This window comes from Entelurus aequoreus, linkage group LG10 (genome assembly GCF_033978785.1).
Source record: "Entelurus aequoreus isolate RoL-2023_Sb linkage group LG10, RoL_Eaeq_v1.1, whole genome shotgun sequence".
Lineage (NCBI taxonomy): Eukaryota > Metazoa > Chordata > Actinopteri > Syngnathiformes > Syngnathidae > Entelurus > Entelurus aequoreus.
The window spans coordinates 70,356,946-70,378,569 of NC_084740.1; the positions used below are offsets into that span (position 1 = coordinate 70,356,946).

At 46.0% G+C, this 21,624-nt stretch overlaps 1 protein-coding gene across 1 annotated transcript in view; it reads left to right on the forward strand.

The window, feature by feature from the left end:
* LOC133659223 (titin-like) overlaps window positions 1–21,385 on the forward strand; it is a 214,793-nt gene extending 193,408 nt beyond the window's left edge. The window contains 29 exon segments of the mRNA XM_062061959.1: window positions 31–330; window positions 915–1,249; window positions 1,438–3,169; window positions 3,257–3,559; window positions 3,633–3,944; window positions 4,076–4,366; window positions 4,531–4,830; window positions 4,997–5,138; window positions 5,221–5,384; window positions 5,464–5,766; window positions 5,862–6,143; window positions 7,507–8,100; window positions 8,190–8,480; window positions 8,589–8,888; window positions 9,043–9,345; window positions 9,553–9,855; window positions 9,935–10,203; window positions 10,294–10,609; window positions 10,730–11,035; window positions 11,139–11,438; window positions 11,525–12,100; window positions 12,293–12,598; window positions 12,705–13,087; window positions 13,209–13,419; window positions 13,513–17,738; window positions 17,862–18,248; window positions 18,318–19,719; window positions 19,803–20,096; window positions 20,177–21,385. Coding sequence (XP_061917943.1) covers window positions 31–330; window positions 915–1,249; window positions 1,438–3,169; window positions 3,257–3,559; window positions 3,633–3,944; window positions 4,076–4,366; window positions 4,531–4,830; window positions 4,997–5,138; window positions 5,221–5,384; window positions 5,464–5,766; window positions 5,862–6,143; window positions 7,507–8,100; window positions 8,190–8,480; window positions 8,589–8,888; window positions 9,043–9,345; window positions 9,553–9,855; window positions 9,935–10,203; window positions 10,294–10,609; window positions 10,730–11,035; window positions 11,139–11,438; window positions 11,525–12,100; window positions 12,293–12,598; window positions 12,705–13,087; window positions 13,209–13,419; window positions 13,513–17,738; window positions 17,862–18,248; window positions 18,318–19,719; window positions 19,803–20,096; window positions 20,177–20,469 — 15,524 coding nt within the window. The 3' untranslated portion in view covers window positions 20,470–21,385.
* The last annotated feature ends 239 nt before the right edge of the window (window positions 21,386–21,624 follow it).

A 21,624-nucleotide genomic window follows, 5' to 3' on the forward strand; every position in this document is an offset into this window, starting at 1 on the left:
TTAATCATCTCACACTTTATGTATTTTCAGATACCCCTGGGCCTGTTGACGGTCCCATCCGTTTCACCAGCATCACAGCTGAAAAATGCACAGTATGGTGGAACCCTCCAGAGAATGATGGTTGTGCTGCCATCACACACTACGTAGTGGAAAAGAGGGAGACATCTAGGATTTCTTGGGCCATGGTCACCTCTAAGTGTGAAGCCTGCTCATTCAACGCCACCAAACTCATCAAGGCCAACGAGTACCAGTTCAGAATCTCTGCTGTCAACAAGTTTGGTGTTGGGAAACCACTCGACTCTGTTCCCATCATTGCACAGATGCAATACAGTAAGTACATGTCGAACAAAGAAGGACAAACCATTACAAACACTGTGTTTGCCACCATTATACAGTGAAACTAAACCAAAAATGGGTCTTTTTCGTTGTATGTCTTTCTTTTGGCGGCTAACCATCTTTTTTTCAATTACAGAAAGTGTGTGCATTTTGTTAATTTCATTTGTAGAATCTAGGTTTTGAAGCTTACATTACATAGAAATTAAGTGTTGAGTCTTAAAGTTAAAGTGGACGTTAGCTTAAACGGGCACTTTTTAATACTAAAACAGTAGACCTGGACCTGAAGAGTTAGTCGACATAGGCATTTTTTGTTGTCATGAACAAGACTGACTTAAACAGGTTTCACCATATACTCTTTTTTATTTATTTGTTTGATGGTATATAATGAAGTAAAATTTTAATTGGAATCTTGTGTTCTGTTGTTACATACTATAATGTTTTATAATTTTACCTCCGATACAGAGCCTTATGGGGCGGCGTTGGATTCCACAATGTAAAGCGCTTTGAAGCTCTAGAGAAAAAGTCGATATATAAATATATTTCACTTCAATTCCCTAATATTTTTTTGTGATTCCTAGCTGTGCCCGAAGCCCCTGGTATCCCAGATGCTACACATGTTACTGGTGACAGCATTACCCTGTGCTGGACCAGACCAAGGTCAGACGGTGGGAATGAGATCAAGCACTACATTTTGGAGAGGCGTGAGAAGAAGAGTCTGCGCTGGTTAAAGGTCTCTGCAAAGAGGCCCATTACAGAGCTCAGGCATAGAGTCACCAACCTCACTGAGGGCAATGAGTATGAGTTCCGTGTCATGGCTGAAAACGGTGCTGGTGTCGGACCTGCCAGTGGCACCTCCAGGCTCTTCAAATGTAAAGAGCCAACCAGTACCCCCAGTGCCCCCACAGTCATCAAGGTATGTCGGTATCAAGACCACAGAAAGCTAAACTTGACTATTACTATGATCAATACATAAAGTCATAAAAGAATGATGAAGAAATGTCTTTTCATCATGCATGAAAAAACAAATCCTGCCAGTCAATTATTTTTGTTTTGTTTTACACTTTTAGGGAAATTGAATACTAACTATGTTCTGTTAATCAGGTTATTGATTCTACCAAATCCTCTGTCACCCTGGAATGGACCAAGCCGGTCTTTGACGGGGGCCTACCAATCATTGGCTACAACATCGACATGTGCAAGGCCAGTCTTGAAGAGTGGCATCGGGTAAATAGTCAGATTTGCATAAACACCCGGTACACCGTTAACGGCCTGATTCCTGGTGAGCTCTACAAGTTTAGGATCAGTGCTGTGAACGGATCTGGGGAAGGTGAATCCTCAATGATGCCCAGCGCTGTACAGGCTCTGGATAGACTAACATCTCCTGAGTTTGATATTGATGCCAACTTCAAGCAGACACACGTCGTGAAAAATGGCGGCAATGTCTCCCTTCATGTTGCTTTCCGTGGCAAACCATCACCTCTTGCTATCTGGTCCAGAGTAGACGGTGAACTATCAGTAATGGCTGACGTCAGCACTACGGATTCCTCCTCTAGTCTGACCATCGAGGGCTGCACACGGAATGACGCCGGCAAATACACACTCTCCTTGGAAAACAACAGCGGACGCAAGTCCATTACTTTCACTGTCAAAGTCCTGGACACACCCGGACCTCCGGGAGTCATCAGCTTTAAAGATGTCACACGCGGAGCATTAACCATGATGTGGGATGCCCCGAACACTGATGGTGGATCCAGAATCCACCATTATGTTGTGGACAAGCGCGAAGCGAGCCGCCTGGCCTGGCAAGAAGTCAGTACGAAGTGCTCTCGCCAGTTGATCAGGGTGACTGGTCTAGACATCGGTGTGCCTTACCTGTTTAGAGTGATTGCTGTTAACCAGTACGGCCAAGGAGAGCCTCATGAGATGAAAGAACCCATCATTGCCACAGAGGAACCTGCCCCACCAAAGAGACTAGACGTGGTCGACACCACCAATTCCACAGCCTCACTGGTGTGGCTTAAGCCTGAGCATGATGGAGGCAGCCGCATCAGAGGCTACATAGTTGAGTTCAGAGCCATGTTCACCGATCACTGGGTTGTTGCTGGAGAGACCAAGTCCTTAAAGATGCTAGTGGAGGGTCTGACTGAGAACATGGAGTATGACTTCAGAGTCAAGGCCAAAAATGACGCTGGAATTAGCGAGCCTCAGGGCACCTTCAGCTCTGTAATCATCAAAGAGCCTCGTATCGAACCCACAGCTGACCTCAGCAGCATTACCAACCAGCTCGTTACCTGTAAGACCTCTAATACCTTTATCATTGACATCCCAATCAGTGGCAGACCTGCTCCCAAAGTCACTTGGAAGCTGGAAGAAATGAAATTGAAGGAGACAGACCGACTTTCCATAAAGACCACAGCAGAGAGAACCATTTTGGTGGTAAAAGACAGCAAAAGAAGTGACAGTGGCAAATACTACTTGACCCTGGAGAATGCTGCAGGTGTCAAAACCTTCACTGTGACTGTAATGGTTGTTGGAAGACCAAGCCCTCCTACAGGCCCTGTGGTGATTTCTGGTGTCTCCTCTGAAACTTGCACTCTGTCATGGGCTGAGCCATCTGATGATGGTGGCACTGAAATCAGCAATTATATAGTTGAGAAGCGAGAGTCTGGGGCAGCCTCTTGGCAAGTGGTCAATTCCAGTGTCATGAGAACTACCATCAGGGTCACTCATCTTACCAAGTATATGGAGTACACATTTAGAGTGTGTGCTGAGAACAAGTTTGGAGTCAGCAAGTCCATCGAAAGTGCCGCTGTGGTCATTGAACATCCATTCGGTATGTTAATATCCTAATCATTAGATTGATATTTTATGTTAAATATAAAGGGATTTTTTTAAGAATCCATTTTATTGTCTTCTATAGTTCCTCCAAGTCCTCCAACTCGTCCAGACGTGTTGTCAGTGTTTGCCAATGCCATCAGCATAAAATGGGACGTGCCTTATGCCGATGGTGGCAGCAAAGTGACGGGTTACTGGATTGAAAAGAAAGAGCGGAACACTATTCTGTGGGTGAGGGAGAACAAGCTGCCCTGCCTGGAGTGCCACTACAAAGTGTCCAACCTGATTGAGGGTCTGGAATACCAGTTTAGAGTTTATGCCATGAACCTAGCTGGAATTAGCAAGGCCAGTGAGGCCTCTAGACCTGTGGTTGCATTCAACCCTGTTGGTGAGTAAAGGTCCCCATGACATTATATATATTTTTTCATATATGATTCAAACTCTTACTTTCCTCTCCTCAGACCCTCCTGGAAACCCTCAGGTGACAGACATCACTCGCTCCTCTGTGTCTTTGTGCTGGACTGTGCCTGTCAATGACGGTGGCAGCAAGTTAGTTGGCTACGTGGTGGAGAGAAAAGTCTACAGTACTGATGAGTGGGATGACAACCGCTGGCTCAAATGCAACTACACAACCATCACGGAGAACTACTTCACAGTCACCAACCTGGGAGAGGGAGAAACCTTTGAGTACCGCATCATTGCCAAGAATGCTGCAGGAGTCCACAGTGTGCCTTCTGTATCCACAGGACCAGTTACATGCAAGGATGAATATTGTAAGTTCTAAATGTGACAAGGGAATGTGTTTTTGTGAGCATTCATCGCATGAGGTGACCGTGTTTCACGTTTATCTCATAAACACTGAAGTTCTTAAAGTAAAAATGGAATTGTCTCTTTCCTGCATCAGCTCCTCCCAAAGCAGAGCTGGACAGCAAGTTGGTGGGTGAGACTGTCGTTGTCACCGCCGGCTCTGATGTCGTCCTGGACGGTATTATTGGTGGCAAACCAGAACCCACTGTTTACTGGTCAAAGGGTGACAAGGTTCTGGAACTGGGAGAAAAGTACTCGCTGACCTACACAAGCACAAGAGCAATGGCTGTAATCAAAAACTGTGACAGATTTGACACCGGCAAATACTTCCTCACCGTCAAGAATGTCAACGGAATCAAGACTGCTACTGTGACGGTTAAAGTTTTGGGTCAGTCAATGACATTTTGCTTTTTACTATAATAAAAGTTCTTAATGAATAAAGTGCCTAAATAAAAGCTGCCTACATCAAACATTTGAATAAGTAACTAAGACTTACCTCAATATTTCTGTAAGGTGTATACCCTGATCTAACTATTCTTTGGTACCTCTCAGACACTCCTGGGCCTCCAGCTGATAAGATCATGATCAGCAGAGTTACAGAGGAAAAGTGCACAGTGTCCTGGAAGATCCCGCTGGAGGACGGTGGCGACATCGTCAGCCATTACATTGTTGAACGACGTGAAACTAGTCGACTCAACTGGGTAATGATGGAGTCTGAGTGCAAGAGCTTGTCATGTGTCAGCACCAGGCTGATCAAGAACAATGAGTACATCTTCAGAGTTCGGGGAGTCAACAAGTTTGGACCTGGAGTTCCACTGGAATCTGAGCCTGTCATTGCTCGGAACGCTTACAGTAAGATTTCCGTTTTAAATATAATATAAAAATAAATAATTTGGTCTAGTTTCACAAACAGCTTATATGTTTTTAATTTAGTGTAAATTTGGTGCGTGCAAAAGGTGGAAATTATTTATTTGTGTTGTTATTGCTGTGACACTGACCCGGCATATCTCTATTTTAGCCATCCCCTCCCAACCAGGCACACCTGAGGCCACAGCAGTGGGTAAAGAACACATTATCATCGAATGGTTGAAGCCACAAAGTGATGGTGGCAGTGAGATCAAAAACTACATCCTAGAAAAACGGGAAAAGAGCAGCACAATGTAAGAGGGACATACTTTTGATGTTGTGAAACGCTAAGTTTTCTCAATGCTTTGACACCTTCTCTCTCCTTTTTAAAATCAGGTGGACACGGGTCAATAAGACTTACACCATCTATGATACACGTTTGAAGATCACAGGTCTGCTGGAAGGAAGCGAATACCAGTTCAGAGTGACCGCCATCAATGCGGCAGGACCCAGCCAGCCCAGTGACGCTTCGTCACACATTATCTGCAAAGACCCAACATGTAAGACTCCTGGTTCGCATATTTGGCTGTTGATTTGCACTTAGACATCATTTAAAAATATGCTTCTATTTAATTGTAGACACCCCAGCTCCTCCATCGATGCCTCGCATCACAGACTCAACTAAACACAGTATCAACATGACTTGGACCAGGCCCATGTATGACGGTGGCTCAGATGTCACGGGTTACGTGGTTGAAATTCTTGAGGAAGGTTCTGAGCAGTGGTACCGTGCCACTACCAAGCCCCTCAAGACCAATGAGTATATGGCCGGCGGTCTGGTTGCAAATAAGAAATACAGATTTAGGGTGGCAGCTATAAACAACAATGGCACGGGAGAATTCAGTGAACCTAGCGCTGAGATTGAGCCACTGGAGAAAATTGGTGAGTCTCTGCAAAGTAGCATTTCAGAGAGCCTTGTTCATTTTAAATGTTGCAATTACAATGCAATCTGACTCTCTAACGACTTTTCCTCTCAGAAATGCCCGACCTGGAACTAGATGATAACCTGAAGAAGACCGTTTGCCTTCGTGCTGGAGGAACTTTGCGACTGTTTGTGACTGTTGGCGGTCGCCCAACGCCGGTGGTGGGCTGGAGGAAGACTGGGGTGGAGCTACAGAGCCGGGGCTTCATTGAGACGACAGATAGCTACACCATGCTGATTGTTGAAAAAGTTGACCGCTATGACTCTGGAAAATATGTTGTTGAAGCTGAAAACCCATCAGGCAAGAAGAGTGCCACTATCCTGGTCAAAGTCTATGGTAGGTTGGGATGCAAAGATATTGTGCAATATTTAAAGCGGAACTGCACCTTTTTTAGAATTTTGCCTATCATTCACAATTCTTATGTAAGAATGTTTTCTTTTTCTTATGCATTCTAACTAGTAAATGAATGCGATCAAAAGTCCGCTTCCAATTGAGTTTATAGCAGCCGCTCCATTCTGCCTATAAAGTGCCTAAAAATAAAAACCTCCTCCATCAAGGTTGTATATACACGCTGTAAGTATACTGTCAGGTTCAAACACTGTTGACATCTATTAAACAGACAAGAGACAAAGAATCAAACAGAGACAGAATAAAATTTGTACCCATGGAGAGCTACGTGGCCACTGCACTCCCTGTACAGTCCTGCACCACGCACTGCCAGAGATTGGCCTCCTCCTTTCTTTATTTGATTTTCTCCCCCCACCTGCCCACAGCTGCTTCAAGAGGGCAGCGGGTCGTAAATAGCGTTGCTTTCTAGTTCACAGAGAGTTCTTGAATTGCTTCAAAAAGAGTTTGTTACAATACTTCAAAGAGAGTACCATAACAATAGTTCAAAGACTGTTCCATAAAAAAAGTTCAAAGACAGTTCCTCAGGAAGTTTGGGAAAATCTTGCCATCTGTCCGCTTTGAAGTCCCAGTGGAGTTTTACGAGCCTTCTTCCTCTTGGTAGGCCACGAAGACAGCCTTTTATCTTCATATCAGGAACACAATGTAACACAAAGTATTTTTGTGATAACCTACAAACAATTATTCCAACATATACATATAATAACAGGCACATTCAAAATAACATGCAATATTTAAGTATTTTTCTCATCTTGAGCATACAGTGGTGCATTAATTTCACACACACATCACTATGTTCGCTTTTTCTTTCAACAACATCACTGATAACTAACTGCAGACTTTACGAAAGCCAACAAACATAATAAAACATCACTTTTACTAGGACACTGACTCTTAGACACTTCATATATTTCCGTTTGGATAAAAAATTACTCACAATCCCCGCGAGGAAAAAAGGGGGGTTGAACAAAGCGTCTTTTCGTGTCTTTCTCGCCACTGCCGGGTCTAAATTGGATGCCAAAGTTGACCAACTTGTCGGATTATGTCCTCATCCTTCTACTACCAAGGTGAAAGGCATTATTTATGAAATATAATTAACTTTTACAATCTCCAAACCGAGAAAGCAGCCTACCAGCTCATAAAATCAATATCGTAGCAACCAGCTCTTCAGCTATATGTGCTAATTATAGTTTGTCTAAGTTAGCACTTGTAATAACAAAAATTCCAAAAAAAGTGCAATTCCCCTTTAAAGCTTAAACTGTAGTCTGATTTAGTTTATTCTTGTTTCTTGCAGACACCCCTGGTCCTCCAGGTTCTGTAAAAGTGAAGGACTATACCAAAGAATCAGTTGTCATTACGTGGGACGTCCCCAGCATTGATGGTGGCGCCCACGTCAGCAACTACATTATAGAGAAGCGAGAAGCCAGCATGAAGTCTTATAAGACTGTCACTACAGAATGTAGAAAAACTCTGTTCAGAATCACTGGCCTGGAAGAGGGTCTGCACTACTTCTTTAGAGTCCTGCCAGAGAATATCTATGGCGTTGGCGAGCCTTGCGAGACATCTGAGGCTGTGCTGGTGTGTGAAGTACCATCAGTGCCTGTGAGCCTCCAGATCATTGATGTCACAAAGTCCTCAGTCACTCTGAATTGGGAGAAACCACTGCATGACGGTGGCAGCAGACTGACAGGCTTCATTATTGAGGCCTGTAAGGTGCCTTCAGACAGGTGGAGCACAGTGGCTACTGTCAAGGCTTCTATTTACCAGCACACCATCCAGTCGTTGACAGAGAATGACCAGTACTTGTTCAGGATCCGAGCCAGTAACAGTAGAGGAACCAGTGAGCCCATGGACATAATCACTCCTGTCACCATTCAAGAAATCAACGGTAAGAGACTCAGACTTCAGCAGTAATGAAAGGACTTCCCACATTTGTCATTTTACCTGACACATGCATGCTGCCTGTCTTGTCACTAGTGATGCCAAAGATTGACATAACAGGCATTTCTCAGAAGATTGTCCATATAACCCGTGGTAAGCCCATCGACCTGAACTTGCCCATTAAGGCGAAACCACAGCCTGTCTGCTCCTGGTTCTTTGGTGGTGAAAAGCTGAAGGACAGTTTGGACCGTATCAAAATCGAAAGCAATGGCAAATACAGCCATCTCGTTATCCGCGAGACCACCATTGATGACACAGGCGACTATATGTTGGAGGTGAAGAATGCCATTGGTGTAGCAACTGAAGTTATCAAGGTTATCATTCTTGGTAAGTAGACATTGCATTGTACAGAATCACAATCAAAATGTAGCGTTTCAAAAATGATAGGCAACGTTTTTTGCAGTGTGATCTCATTTTCATCTCGTATTTTTCCAGACAAACCTGGCGCACCAGTTGGTCCCGTGAAAGTCGTAGAGGTTGACGGTGTGTCAGTAACAATTAGTTGGGAACCTCCACAGAAAGATGGTGGTGCAAATGTCAGTGGCTATGTGGTGGAGCAGCGTGATGCTCACCGGCCTGGGTGGATTACCATCTCTGAATCAGTGACAAGACCTTGCTTCAAATTCACCAGACTCTCCGAGGGAACCGAGTATGTGTTCCGCGTCGCTGCCATGAACCGCTTTGGCGTTGGTAGCTTTGTGCAGTCAGAAGTCGTGGAATGCAAGAGCGCCAAGAGTGAGTTTCTGCCTGTCTGACAGTTCCTGTTGTTGTTTTTGTAGACTTATTGACATTGACAACATTTGTTGAAGCCCTTTTGCAATGTTTGATTCATCCACAATTATCTGTGTATGATTTGCCTGTTGATCCAGCTTATGGTTTACTTTTGCAGCCATCCCTGGGCCTCCAAGCAGACCAGAGGTTATTGATGTCACTCACGAGGGCATGACCCTGACCTGGCATCCACCAGAGGACAATGGGGGCTCCACCATAGCTGGCTATATCATTGAGCGCAAGGAACCACATTCTGATAGATGGTTGAGGATCAACAAAAACCCTGTTACTATGACCAGGTACCGCTCCTCTGGTCTGATTGAAGGCCTTGAGTATGAATACCGTGTCACGGCCATCAACTCCAGAGGAACAGGCAAACCCAGCAAGAGCTCCTCCATCACTGTTGCCATGGACCCCATAGGTATTGTATTATTTTTGTATGTTATTCTATTGTCTAGGTATTCTTATATAAGTATGTGCAAATGTAACTGTAATCAGCCCAAATCAACACTTAAAACGAATCAAAAGTTATTTTGATATTTAGCATTTCGCAACCAGACTTATTCAACAAGCCTCTTCCCTAGTTTGGATAAATCTGACACGAAATGTACTTTCTATTGTTAAAAAGAACCACCAGGTCCTCCAGTTCATGCGAGAGTCACAGACACCACCAGAACATCTGTGTCTCTGGCTTGGCTACCTCCTGATGAGGAAGGTGGCTCCATTGTCACTGGTTACCTGATTGAGATGCAGAAGGTGGATCAAGTGGAGTGGACCCTGTGCAATACAACACCCACCAAGATGTGCGAGTACACACTCACACACATGCCCCAGGGTGCAGAGTACAAGTTCAGAGTCATCGCCTGTAATGCTGGTGGCACTGGAGAAGCCGCAGAGATTCCTGGGGTGGTTAAAGTCCAGGAGATGCTCAGTAAGATAAATACATTTTGTCATATATATACTGAAATAGACATTAGCAGTAATCCATCTAACCAATATGTCCTCCTTAGTTTACCCTGAATACGAGCTTGAGTCTAAATACGAAGAGGAATATGTGGTGCGGCAAGGAGGAGTCATCTGCCTGTCTGTGCCCATCAAGGGTAAACCCATTCCTACATGTAAGTGGACCAAGGATGGACGTGATATCTCCCACCGGGCTATGATTGCCATCCAGGATGACATAACAGAACTTGTCATCAAGGAGGCACACAGGGATGACACGGGAACTTATGACCTTGTGTTGGAGAACAAATGTGGCAAAAAAGCTGTGTACATCAAGGTAACTTGCTCGGCTAATCATCAGTTGGTCAATTAGAATCCTGCTCGTACAGAAACTATCATGACACTGGGGACATCTTTATGTCTGTAGGTGAAGGTAATCGGTCGCCCCGATGCTCCAGAAGGCCCTCTGGAGTTTGACGACATCCAAGCCAGATCAGTTCGAGTCAGCTGGAGGCCCCCGTCAGATGATGGTGGCTCTGACCTCCTAGGATACATCGTGGAGAGGCGAGAAGTCCCCAAGGCTGCTTGGTACACTGTGGATGCAAGGGTTAAGGAGAACTCCTTGGTGGTTAAAGGCCTTAAAGAAAATGTGCAGTACCACTTCAGGGTCTCTGCTGAAAATCTGTTTGGTGTGAGCCGGTCTCTAAAGTCTGAAGAGGCTGTCACACCAAAGACACCGCTGTGTGAGTACTGATGTTTCTACAATATTTTAAAACTCATCTGAGTCATACAGGCACAATAGTGCTCAGGTCAGCACAAAGCATTTAACAGTATGCTCTTTCTCTCATGGTATTCAAATATAGGCCCACCAGAACCTCCTAGCAATCCTCCAGAGATCATGGAAGTGGCTAAGTCCTCTGTGTCTCTATCCTGGGCACGCCCCCGGGATGATGGGGGCTCCCGTGTCACAGGATACTTTGTTGAGAGGAGGGAGGTTTCAACGGAGAAGTGGGTCCGCCACAACAAGACTCACATTACCACAACCATGTACAACATCACTGGCCTCATCCCCGATGCAGAGTACATGTTCAGAGTTGTGGCTCAAAACGACATCGGGCAGAGTGAGCCGGGGCCTGCTTCTGAGTCAGTGGTCTGCAAAGATCCATTTGGTGCGTCAGTTTTACATGATGCCTTGTGCAATCAGATGAAGATATTTTGTTGTATGGATGAGTTCATTGATGCCTTCTAAACTATCTCCTGTGTTATTAACAGACACGCCCAGTCAACCAGGAGAGATCGACATCATTTCTGTTACCAAAGACTGCATAACCATCCACTGGCTGCGTCCCAATTTTGATGGAGGCAAGGAGATCCTGGGTTACTGGGTTGAATTCAGGCAGGCCGGTGAAAGTGCTTGGAAGAAGTGCAATAAAGAGCGCTCCAAAGACCGTCAGTTCACCATGGGTGGCCTGATGGAAGCCACAGAGTACGAGTTCAGAATCTTTGCAGAGAACGAAGCTGGATTCAGTAGGCCTCGTCGCACCTCCATGGGCATCAAGACAAAGCTAAGCGGTGAGTGTCTTTCTCACTTGACCATTAAAAACACCAAATATGCTGCGAAACGCTTATTTTAAATAAAACATTTTTATCATATGCAGTCGGTGAGACTCCAGCTTTGAAAGAAGACATTCATGACGTAACAACCAAGCTTGGAGAGTCCGGTACTCTATCCTGCAGCGTTATTGGCAGACCTCTGCCTGAGATCAAGTGGTACCGCTATGGCAAGGAACTGATCCAGAGCCGCAAGTACAAGATGAGCTCAGACGGACGCAACCACTCCCTCAGCATCCTGACAGACGAGCAGGAAGACGAGGGTCTGTACACCTGCAGGGCCATCAATGAAGCTGGAGAGATAGAGACCAGCGGAAAACTCAGACTACAGGCGGCACCTCAGTTTCACCCTGGCTTCCCACTGAAGGAGAAGTACAATGCCGGAGCTGGTACCAGCCTCCGCCTCCATGTTGTCTACATTGGCCGTCCAATTCCCCAGATTATGTGGTTCTATGGCAAGAAGCCTTTGAACCCATCTGAGAATGTGATTATTGAAAACACTGAGAGCTACACCCATCTGGTGGTGAGGAACGTCCAAAGGAAGACCAATGCTGGCCGTTACAAAGTGCAGCTGAGCAACAAGTTTGGAACTGTCGACACTGTGTTACGGGTTGAAATCCAAGGTAATATGATGATTTTAGCTTAATGGAACATTCCTCTTTAAAACCCTAATTATATATACTTTTGTGTGCAGTTTAAAATGCAGTGCTTACCCACAGAACCAATCCTTTTAGGCATAATCAACTTAACAATAGTTGCTTTTGGTAGTATTCAGCAACACGCAAACCTAAATCCCTCTGTTTGGTTTCACCCAGATAAGCCATGTATCCCAGAAGGCCCATTGGTGGTTGAAGGTCTGCTGAAGAACTCCATTATTATCAGCTGGAAGGCTCCCAAAGATGACGGCGGCTCAATGATCACTAACTACATTGTGGAGAAACGCATGGCTAAAGAGGGAGAACTTTGGTACCTTGTGTCCTCCTCTGTCTCTGGAACCACATGTCGAGTACCTAACCTCGTTGAGAGTGCCGGTTACTACTTCCGAGTTTCTGCTCAAAATCAGTACGGTGTCAGCGAGTCTCTGGAGATCCCTTCGGTAGTGATCATCAAGAGTCCATTTGGTGAGTCAGGTCTATATACGCACAAACAGGAATTAAGTGTAAATACAGCATGATATAATAATTTGTTTACTTTTAGCTCATTCCACTATTTATATTTGTTTCTCAGAAAAACCTGGCATCCCACAGCAGCCCTTTATCGTCAGTTTTACGAAGGACTCTTGTGTTGTCTGCTGGAAGCCACCAAGCAGTGATGGTGGGGCTAAAATCTCTAGCTACTACCTGGATAAACGTGAGAAGAAGCAGAACAAGTGGATGTCCGTTACCAGTAAGAAGATTCTGGAGACCAGCTATGAAGTCACAGGCTTGATAGAGGGCTTTGAGTATGAGTTCCGTGTCAAGTGTGAGAATGTGGGTGGAGAAAGTGACTGGAGTGACATCTCAGAGCCCATTATTCCCAAGTCTGACCAGTCCCTGCGTGCTCCTGCATTCAGAGAAGAAATCCGAGACATGACTGTCAAATACCATGCAAATGCCACCTTTGTTACCAAGGTGTGTATCTCTTTATTCTAACATCCCTATTTATTATTAAATAGTATTTATACTTATTCTGTCTTAAAGTAAACCTCCATAATGATGAATGATTGAATGTGATTTTTCCTCTTTTGTCAAGGTGGTGGGACATCCCAAACCTGTAGTAAAATGGTACAGAAGTGGTAAGGAGATCCAGGCAGATGGAACAAAAATTAAAGCCCAGGAGTTTAAGGGGGGTTATTACCAGCTGGTCATCACGGCTGCTGATGACAGTGATGCTACGGTCTATCAAGTCAGAGCAACCAATTCGTCAGGATCCATCTCCACCACTGCAAACCTGGAAGTGGAAGGTAGACATTCATGTTGCTGATAACTTGTAGTATTATTACATTGTTTTAGTAATGATCATTTCTGAGTAATGATGCTATTCTTTGTAATTCAAGTTCCGGCCAAGATTCTCCTGCCAAAGGAGCTCCAAGGAATGGGAGCAGTCCATGCTGTTTGCGGTGATCACATCACTATCAAAATCCCAATCTCTGGCAAGCCTGAACCAGCAATTACCTGGCAGAAGGGCCAGGACATCCTCTCCAACTCTGCTTATCACCAGGTCATCACCACCCGCTCTTTTACTTCCCTGGTCTTCCAGAAGGGAGTGCAGAACAAGGACACAGGCTTCTACAGCATCACTGCAAAGAACAGGTTTGGAATGGACAAACAAACCATTGAGGTGAATGTGGCTGACATTCCGGAAGCTCCTAAAGGACTAGTAGTCAGCGACATTGCCCGGGATTCCATTACTCTGACCTGGGAGCCTCCTGCCAATGATGGCGGAAGTGACATCACAGGCTATATTGTGGAGAAATGTCCCACCACAGCTGACAGGTGGATTAAGGCTGGACAGACTATTGACTGCAACATTACCATCATCAACATCTTCGGCAAGACAAAATATCAGTTCCGTGTCATCGCAGAGAACCAATTTGGCATGAGTCCTCCTTCTGCGCCAACAGAACCCATCACCACAAAGGAGGACAAGTCTGTGATTAGGAACTATGATGAGGAAGTGGATGAGACCAAAGAAATTACCAAAGAAGCTGCTCAGTCTTTTAAAGTCAAGTTGCTCTCCTCGAAATACACAATTTGTGAGGAGCTGGCTCGTTGTCAGTTTGGAGTTGTCCACCGTTGTGTAGAGATTGCTACTAAGAAGACCTTCATGGCCAAGTTCATCAAGGTTACAGGAACTGACCGTGAGCTGGTTCTTCGAGAAATTGAGGCCTTCAATGTCGCAAGACACAAGAATATTATCTACCTGCATGAATACTTTGAAAGTATGGAAGAGATGATCCTAATCTTTGAGTTTATTTCTGGAGTTGACATCTTTGAGCGCCTTGGAACCAGCAGCTTTGAGCTCACAGAGCAAGAGATTGTCCGCTATTTAAGACAGGTCTGCTCTGCACTCTTGTTTTTGCACAGTAAAAACTTTGGCCACTTTGATATCCGCCCAGACAACATTGTCTACAGTACAAAGAGAAGTAATGTTGTAAAGATAATTGAGATGGGTCAAGCTAGGTTGTTGGTACCAGGTGAAAACATCAGAATGCTCTTCTCAGCTCCAGAGTATTGTGCCCCTGAGATTCACCACCATGACTTGGTTACAACAGCCACAGATATGTGGTCTGTGGGTGTGATTGCTTATGTCCTACTTAGCGGTCTCAATCCATTTGCTGCAGAATCCATGACACAAATGGTTGAGAAGATCTCCACTTGTGAGTATGTCTTTGATAGTGAAGCATTTAAAGACATCAGTCTGGAGGCTATGGACTTTGTGGACAGACTTCTTGTCAAGGACAGGAAGCTTCGTATGACAGCACAAGAGGCATTGGAGCACCCGTGGCTAAAGATGAAGATTGAACATGTCAGTAACAAAGTCATCCGGACACTAAGACACAGACGGTACTATCAGTCTATTGTAAAGAGGACAGATACAATTGTCTCATCAGCTCGTGTTGCCTACGGTGGAGCTTTCAGGAACCAGAGAGGATTGTCTGTTGGCAAGGTGAAGATTGTTACGGAGTACCAGGGACTACGTGCTGGCCCAGTTATGCATGGCTCTGCTGAGGAAGGCGGCCATGTTAGATTCACTTGTAACATTACAAACTTTGACCAAAGCACCCAGGTGACATGGTACTTTGGCAACCGCCAGTTACATTCAAGTTCTAAGTATGAGATTACATACAACAACGGTTTTGCCAGTATCTATGTGAAGGACATTCAAGAGTGTGATGATGGCTTGTATAGATGCAAGGTGTTAAGTGGCGACGGCGAAGATAGTGCTTATGCTGAACTCTTTGTTGAGACAATAAGGTGCATCAGGGAACACTATGTCAGTCGTTCCATCAAGAAACTGAGAAGGAGGGTGGAAAAAACCCTCCTCCTCTACAGACCACCAGAGTTCACCCTGCCTTTATACAATCGCGCAGCGTACATTGGCGAACATGTGCGCTTTGGTGTCACCATTACTGTGCATCCTGAGCCTCATGTTACATGGTTGAAGAATGGAGAGAGAATCAAGCCAGGAGATGATGACACCAAGTACACGTTCATAAGTGATAAGGGTCTCTACCAGTTGATGATCCACAACCTCGATATGAGCGATGATGCTGAATACACTGTGATGGCAAACAACAAGTTTGGAGAAGATAGCTGCAAGGCCCGCCTTACTGTAACACCTCACCCTGTGACCGAGGAAACTATGAGACCCACATTCAAACGTCTGCTCACTAATGTTGAGTGCACAGAAGGAGAGAGCATCCGCTTTGATGTCAGAGTGTCTGGAATCCCCAATCCTTCTTTGAAATGGGAGAAGGAAGGTCATCCTCTCCAGTTTGGTCCAAAGACAATTGTCATTCAACAGGATGTTGACCACTTTGTCTTGTACATCAGAGAGACTTTACTTGAGGACTCCGGTGTCTACAAAGTGACTGCAATCAACTCTGCTGGCTCTGTGAGTTGCCAGGCAACCCTGAAGGTGGACCGCCTCACATATACCAGAAGAGAGTATAAGACTGACGAGGAGAAACATAGACATATCCAGAAGCAAATAGAAAAGACCAACAAAATGGCTCAGCAGATTGTTGCCACAGAGGATCTTGTGCCTCTCAACCCAACAGCCCAAGAGGCTCTGAAATTTGCTGCAGACATGTACAAGCCTGCCGTCAGCACCAAGAACATTGAGGGCGAGTTTGACATTTCAGTTGTGAAATCAGAGACTAAGAAACTGGAAGAAGAGCGAAGGATTTTCATGCCATATGAGATCCCTGAGCCTGTGGTTCATGACCGTAGAGTGCTCGATGAGGACAAATTTATCAAACAATTTGTTCCACTCTCTGACATGAAGTGGTACCGGAAATTGAAGGACCAGTATATGATTTCAGAGAGGACGGAGAGAATTGTGCAAAAACGACAACGGCGAATTCGCCTATCCAGGTGGGAACAGTTTTACGTCATGCCCCTTCCCAGAATCACAGACCAGTACAGACCAAGATGGCGGATTCCAAAAATAACTTTAGATGATTTGGAGATCGTCAGACCTGCCAGGCGTTCACCGTCTCCAGAGTCCGAGATTTCATTCAGATCTCGGAGAAGATCTTTGGGCGATCTGAGCGATGAAGAGCTGCTGATGCCTGTGGATGACTATCTGTCTTCAAGGAGAACTGAGCAAGATAGAATGATGCTTGAGGATGAATTAGAACTAGGTTTCTCTGCCTCCCCTCAAGCAAGTCCAGTTCGCATTGAACGGCGAGCTGTGCAGCATGAAGCTAGGTTGCAGGAGGTCAGGCATGAAGCTATGGAGGTCACAGAGACAAAGAAAAAACGTACCATATCTCAGTATATGAGAAGGAGGCGCTCGCTATCCCCCACATATATTGAGCTAATGCGTCCAGTCTCTGAGCTGATCCGTCCTCCTCGAACACAGCCAGTTGTAGATGTAGAAGGTGAGGTCATAGAGAGACGATCCCCCACACCAGAGAGAACGCGGCCCCGCTCTCCAAGCCCCATCAGATCTGTTGAGAGGTCATCCCGTTCCTCCTCCCGATTTGAGCGGTCTGCCCGTTTTGATATCATGTCCCGCTACGAAGCCAGAAAGGCAGCTCTGAAGTCTGAGAGAAAATTTCAAGTTGTTAGTCAGACGCCGTTCAGCCTGGATCACGCTCCCCGGGTGACAGTCAGGATGCGCTCTCACCGTGTGCCAGTCAGTCACGACACCAGATTCACCTTAAATGTCCAATCAAAGCCTGAACCCGAGGTGAAATGGCTCCACAACGGAACTGAAATCTGTGAAAGTAGTGACAAATATGTATTTAGCAACATGAGTGGCGTTTTGACCATCACCATCCTGGACTGCCAAGAAGAGGACAGTGGTACATATCGCTGCGTTTGCTCTAACTCCAGGGGAGACGCCTCAGACTATGCCACCCTTGATGTGTCAGGCGGCGCCTACACAACCTTTTCATCCCGTCGCAAGGATGAGGAAGTCCCTAAAGCGCACGTCCCTGAAGTCACTCGAATTGATCACTATCACTCCTCCTATTTCAAAACTGGCTATGAATCCCAGACCCACTTAGAAGTGGAAGAGAGTAAGACAAAGATCACTGAGAAACGCGAAGTCGTCACAAGGGAAAGATATGGGGCTTCTTCTGAGAGATACTCATCTGCTGAGCGGTATGAACCATCCATCAAGTATGGTTCTACTGAATACCTGTCATCTGCCTCTTCCTACTCCTCAGACAAGTTTTCTTTGACTGAAAAGCATGCTACAGCAGAAACTAAGTCAAAGTATTCTTCTGCTGAAAAAGTTACAGTCCAAAAGGTGAGAGCCTCTGTTCCAGCCAGAATCCTCACTAAGCCCCAATCTGTGACAGTAGCAGATGGTGAGACAGTCCGATTCTCCTGTGATATCGATGGAGAGCCTGCACCCTCCGTAAACTGGATGCATGAGGGTAGAACTATAGTCTCCTCTCGCCGTGTTATAGTCACTAGTACTCAGTACAAGTCCAACCTGGAGATCTCCTCCGTCACATCCTCTGATGAGGGCAGTTACACAGTCATCGTAGAGAACTCAGACGGCAGGCAGGAGGCTCAGTTCACTTTAACCATCCGCAGACCAATTCCCAAAAAGGTTAAGGGCATCAAGTCGCCAGAACCACCTTTGAAGTCCCCTGAGCTTTCAGTCCCAACGCCGCCACAGTATGTGACCTCCCCTGTTTCCAGTGTGAAGACACCAGAACCTAGAGTCAAGTCGCCTGCTCCCAGCGTGAAGTCACCAGAACCTGGTGTCAAATCCCCTGTTCCCAGAATTAAGTCACCAGAACCTGTTATAATGTCCCCTGGCCCCAGTGTGAAATCACCAGAGTCCCTTGCTCCGAGTGTGAAGTCACCAGAACCCAGCATTAAGTCCACAACCCCCAGTGTGAAGTCACCAGAACCGAGAATCAAGTCCCCTGTTCACAGTGTGGAGTCACCAGAACCTGGCATTAAGTCTCCTGCACCTAGTGTGAAGTCACCAGAACCCAGCATCAAGTCTCCTGCACCCAGTGTGAAGTCACCAGAGCCCGGCATCAAGTCTCCTGCCCGCGGTGTGAAGTCACCAGAACCCAGCATCAAGTCTCCTGCACCCAGTGTGAAGTCACCAGAGCCCGGCATCAAGTCTCCTGCCCCCAGTGTGAAGTCACCAGAACCCAGCATCAAGTCTCCTGCACCCAGTGTGAAGTCACCAGAGCCTGGCATCAAGTCTCCTGCCCCCAGTGTGAAGTCACCAGAACCCAGTATCAAGTCTCCTGAGTCCTCGATTAAATCACCAACACCCAGTGTGAAGTCCCCAGAACCAGGAGTCAAATCACCAGCTTTGAGAGTGAAGTCACCAGGTTTAAAGTCACCAGCTCCTGGTATCAAATCTCCTGAACCCGAGGGAGTTAAATCTCCTAGGGGTGTAAAGTCTCCTGAACCAGGACCTAAGTCACCACCACACCTTAAACCTGCTGAGCAGGTAAAGTCAACTGAAGCTGAGTCACTGCGAGGTGTCAAATCCCCTGAACCTGCAGGAATCAAGACACCTTCAGGCATCAAGTCCCCAGAACCTGCTGGCACCAAAACACCAAGACGTATCAAGTCTCCAGATCCATCTGTTATCAAGTCACCAAGGGCTGTAAAGTCCCCAGAGCCTGAGGGAGTCAAATCCCCATCCAGAATTAAGTCTCCACCTCCCGTACTGTCGCCCAAGAAGGTCCTGTCACCGCCTACTATCAAATCTGAAAGCCCAGAGCCGCCCAAAGTGATAAGTCAGCTAGCGGCTGAGGCCTCTGAAGACTTGGTGAAGATGTCTTGTGTTTGCGAGAGTGGCGTCAATGAGGTGTCATGGTATTACAATGGGAGGAGACTTTCAAAGAGCAGCCATTTTGAAATGAGGTACTCAGAGGGCTCCTGCAGCCTCTTTATTCACGACCTGACAGACAGTGACCAGGGACAGTACACATGTGAGATGACATCAGAGGGAGGAGTCTCAAAATCCTCCTTCTCCTTCACTGGACAAGTGTACAAATCCATTCGTATGAAGATCACAGCTTACCGGGAGCAGCAAGTGGCACTTAAAGGTAAGCAACGAGTCTCAAGTCACTTTACGGGGCCTTTCTTCTGAATGTTTATACACACGCTTTTCTATTTCAACGCTCACTAGGATCCACGACCATGATGAGTCACAAGGAGTCGTCCTCGTCCAGCCTGGCCTCCAAGATGAAGAGAGAAGTTCGCACAATGGAAGAATCGTCTTCCTTTTCCTCCTCCTCAGCCCAGCAGGCAATGTCCTCCATGAAGGAGTCCAGTTCCTTCAGCAGCATGGCCGCTGAGATGAAGTTTGAGACCATGTCCATGTCCAGTATGTCCTCCATGACCTCAGAGTCATACGCCCTGAGCTCCAGCAGCCTCGCAGATATGACCTCACACATGGCGGGATCCTCCTTCAGAGCCATCGGTACGACTTGAGGACTCTCAGCCGTTGTACAGTTTTTGAGTGTCGAGTAAATAATGAACGCTGGCTCATTACTTTTCCAGGTTCTGCTCCAAGAATCGAGGCGGTGCCAGAGGACATCAGCATTGAGGCCGGCAAGGTCTTGACGGTGTCATGCGCCTTCTCGGGCGATGCCAAACACATTGAGTGGTCTCGCGCAGGCAAAAAAATCGAGGTGTCATCCGGCGGTCGCTTCCACATCGAGACCTCGGAGGACCTGACCACCCTTATCATCACGGGGGTACAGAAGGAAGATGCTGGAACCTACACGCTCAAACTGTCCAACGAGCTGGGATGTGACACCGCCACAGTTCAAATCAGCATTCGATCGGTGTAAAAAAGAAAAGAAAATTATGTCGAAGACTATTTGAATACCCCTTTAACCCTTTTTCCTTGTCTTTTTATTCATGATTTAAGCTAACTCTTTGACTCGATAAAGACCTAAGATTTATCTTCTTGTAAATATGAACTATTTTTGTACCAAACGTGACGTTGATGCCAAACTCAAGTGTCAACATGTAATGAGATGTGATGACACTTTTGCAGTGACATGTACATAATGTATATAGCCGGATTTCACGGTTATGAAAGATGTATGAATTGTTATTTATGACAATAATAAGAAGTTTAAGAAGCAAACCAAATATGGTTTAACAGGAGAAAGTTCTATGTGGAACGAATACCCTGTTAAACAGAGAAACTAAACTGTGTGCCTCAACGCTACGTTGAAGTCTAAGATTGCCTCGGCAGGTAGAGCTTCTCCCTGCTGACGTTTACTCAACTTGAGACAAAAACACGAGCGCGAGATCCCGAGCGCTGTTTGCGTCCACCCTCGACGTAAGCAGCGCGACCGGACCTCACGTCGCGATAGATTATGTCGTACTGCCATTTCAATGACACGCTCACAGTGCGAGCGGCCTGCACTGCCTGAGCACGTGTTTGTTTTGATGTAGGCGCTCTGCCTTTGACCGCGAGCGTCCGCCGGGGCTTTCTCCCTCCTTCCATCAACCTGGCCAATCACTCGTGGAGAGTCCTCGCTGCGCTCGTAGCCAAAGGCAGAGCCTCCCCCTGGAGGTATGCAGCGTGTTTGTGTGTTAGTGTGTAGACCTTGAGCTGACGAGCACCGCCCGACGTCATCGGCGGCGCCAGCGAGGGTCTCCTCGCTCCGAGCTCGTCTTTGCTTTGATTGACTTCCTGAGTTGAGCTGCCTCCTTGAATTTAATCCCCATTACTGATTGAATAAAGTTTGATTATCAGCACAGCAAGGCGCCTGAGTGTCAGTCAATATCACATCCTACATCATTGATTGATTGAGACTTTTATTAGTAGATTGCACAGTACAGTACATATTCCGTACAATTGACCACTAAATGCTAACACCCGAATACGTTCTTCAATTTAAGTCGGGGTCCACTTAAATTGATTCATGATACAGATATATACTAACATCATAATACAGTCATCACACAAGATAATCATCATAGTATATACA